At 49.4% G+C, this 3,079-nt stretch overlaps 1 protein-coding gene across 1 annotated transcript; it reads right to left on the reverse strand.

Annotated features, from left to right (window-relative positions):
* Positions 1 to 817: 817 nt before the first annotated feature.
* Positions 818 to 2,183, reverse strand: Actl9 (actin like 9). Its single transcript, XM_028785526.1, has one exon. It carries the CDS (start codon positions 2,116 to 2,118, stop codon positions 871 to 873), a length of 1,248 nt encoding a protein of 415 aa, XP_028641359.1. The 5' UTR covers positions 2,119 to 2,183; the 3' UTR covers positions 818 to 870.
* Between the last annotated feature and the right edge of the window lie 896 nt (positions 2,184 to 3,079).

The raw sequence follows: 3,079 nt of genomic DNA on the forward strand, positions 1-3,079 counted from the left end.
AGGGAGAATAAGTTTTCTGCAGAGGGTATTCCCTGTTGGAGTGCCTGTGACACTGGATGGCCCCACACTCATGCACACATGGGCAGCACTGACTCAGTGGTCTGTGAAAAGAAGTTCCGAAGTTGGAAGGAGGGTGTGGCAGATTGGCTCTGGGAGACCCTGGGAGGGAAATGGGGGGTCTACATGTACAAAGTTCCCAAGAAGCAAATTAAGGAAAGAAGTATAAGGGACTATAAGGAGTGTATGGGAAATGATAAGAAAAAAGGGTTATGGAGGACTGGTAGAGTAAAAATTCTGGGGTATGGTATGTAGAACACCTTGTGAAGACGTTTTTTCGGGAGGGAAAGGTTTGGAGGAGATGAGGAATTATATCAAGGGCCTAAGGGCACTTAAGAATTCATGGATGTTTGTGGAGGGCTTTCCTCTCCCTCCCTCCCTCTCTCTCTCTCTCTCTCTCTCTCTCTCTCTCTCTCTCTCTCTCTGTCTGTCTCTCTGTCTATCTGTCTCTCTCTCTCCTTCTCTCTCTCTCTGTGTCTGTGATTAGTATGTCAGATTCTGAAGGTACCTTGGGAATGTGTAAATGTGTCTGGGAGCTTTACTTAACCTGAGAAGGATGCCATGGACGGGTGGATAGGCTAAAGATACCTGGAAGGTGGGTTGACAGAACTAATTTCTAGTCAGGGATGTTTGGAGAAGGTCCCAGGGGTGTGAGGGGTTGAAGTTGAGGAGTAAGTTGGGGGTGGGTAAGTGGTTTAATGAGAACATGAGTCATCTGAGTGACCTCTAGAACATGGCATAGAGCTGGAAGATGACAGAGTTTGCTTGCCAAGAAAGCTTTACTGCCCTCAGCCCTTCCCACCTTGTCCCATGTTAGTAGCATTTTCGGTATACAACCTGGGGTCCCCTTTCTTCATATTGTTCCCGCAGGACCCAACAGGACTGGAAAGCATGCAGGGAGGCCAGAATAGAGCCCCCAGTCCACACGGAGAGGTTCCTGTTGGGCTGTGCCATCACCACTATGTGGTCCTCAGGGGACAGAGAATGCAGTAGCTCTGCCCTGAAGCGACCCTCCAGGCCGTTGAAGAGTGAGGAGCCTCCACATAAGATCACATTCTGGGCCACGTGGGGCCGTAGCTCCTGAGGCACCCTGAGGAGGCTCTCTTCAGCCATGGCTGGAAGACCCATGGGTGACAATCCTGGAATCTCTGGGGGATGGAATAGGAGCTCTGGGCACTGGAATAACTCCTTTCCCAGAGTAACAGTCCGTCCATCAGGAAGCTTCAGGGTTTTCTTGCACTCCTGATCTGGGCGGGCCTGTTCCCTTTGGAAATCTGGGGCCAAATAGCAGTAATGATGTTTGATGTTCTCTACCAAGTTCAGGTCCTCCTGTTGCAATGAGAAGCCAGAGCCCAGGAGCATCTCTGCTAGGAAGGCAGTAAGATGGTTGCCTGCCAGGTCCAAGCGTTGTATGGCATGGGGTAGGTTGTAACCCTGAACAACTGGCACCGTGTAGCTTACTCCATGGCCGGTGTCCACAACAAGTCCGTTAACACGCCCATGAGCATAGACTGACAGTACAGATTGAGATGCCACATATAAGGCCGGGGAGTGCAGAGACTCAAAGGCCACTTCTACTAGCTTCTCTCGGTTGGTGGCAGGGCTGAAGGGTGGATCCGAAAACAGTAGAGGGTGCTCCTGAGTGTCTACTTGGAGATCATGTTCCAGGATGTGTCGCCATATTAGTTCGGCTGCTTCCCAGTCCACCACAATGCCATTGCGAATAGGCTTCACCAACCTCAGTTCTGGGCGGGAGCGGGCTGCCTCTCCAATAAAAGTTTCCAGCTCCGACTGGCCCTTGGTAGCCTGTTTCTTGGGCTGGCAACCCAGGATGGTAGCCACTGTGTAGGTGGGTTGGGACTGTCCTGCAAAGCCTACCTTACAGGTGCCTGTGCCCATGTCAATTACCACAGCACCTGTTTTTGGTGGGAGCCTGTCACCTACCATACTGAGGGAATCTTGCTGTAGACTCTTGCCCACCATGAGTGTGCTAGAGGTCAGGGGAAGAGGTCCATGAGTCCCAGGGGAGGGCTGGGGCTTTGGATATCCATTGACATCCATGGCTGCAGGTGGCCTCGTAGGCTGCTTAACAAAGTGGACCTCTTCACTCTGGGTGCCAGGAGAAAAGGCTGAGCCAAGTCTAGGGTGGCCAGAAAAAGAGAGGATGAAACAATGGTCTGTGACATCACTGTGCTTGCATTTGCTTCACAATGCAGGGATAAGTTGAGTTCAGGAAGGGGGAAGCCTCTTGTATAAACCTTACCTGGGAGAAATGTCTATTTACCAGAGATAGAGTAGAAGAGATTCTACTCAAGTTTAAGTTGGTCAGGAGGTTAATTTAACTGGGGTTCCTTTTAGAAGTGTGGATGAGGGGTTATTTACAGGCACATGGGTAACATTATACTTAAAGGGTAAAAATATCTCTTGGTGACTAATCTTGATGTTGAAGCTTTTCATACTCAAGGATTCCTGCTTGCAAAGATGATTCCTATCTAAAATCCAGATTGCAGTGCTCAAGGATATCCTTATCTGAAACCCCAGAGACAGAACTAAGACCAATACATTTCCCACCAGATCCCACCCTAACAGGCATTTCCTACTTCAGACCTTACAAAATCAAGCCCTGTGCCACAGTCCACAGCCTCCATTCCAATGGAGAGGTTGTTGCCCTTCAGTGTTCTAATTAAAGGGCAGTCTGCTCCTGTAGAGGTGGGTGTTTCTGCCACTTCATTCCAGTCTGTTATAACAATATGAGTGAAGAAAAACATGTCTTCTCCAGCAACTGTTAACTGTCTATATACTTGTGGAAAGGGGCGTGGCCTCCTGAGCCCCTAGTATACCAACTGCTAACTGCCTCTAGATCTTGGGGGAGGGGTGAGTCCTCCTTGAGTCCTCTCCCTTATTAACCATTAACTGTTAACAATCCCTGGGAACACCTTACTCCTGTACGGTGGCCTTGTGAGCCTCATGTCTGTGATTGACAATCAATAGGCTCATTTTCTCCTGTGTGTAATTACAGCTG

The sequence above is a fragment of the Grammomys surdaster genome, unplaced genomic scaffold (genome assembly GCF_004785775.1).
Source record: "Grammomys surdaster isolate TR1022 unplaced genomic scaffold, NIH_TR_1.0 125271, whole genome shotgun sequence".
Classification (NCBI taxonomy): domain Eukaryota; kingdom Metazoa; phylum Chordata; class Mammalia; order Rodentia; family Muridae; genus Grammomys; species Grammomys surdaster.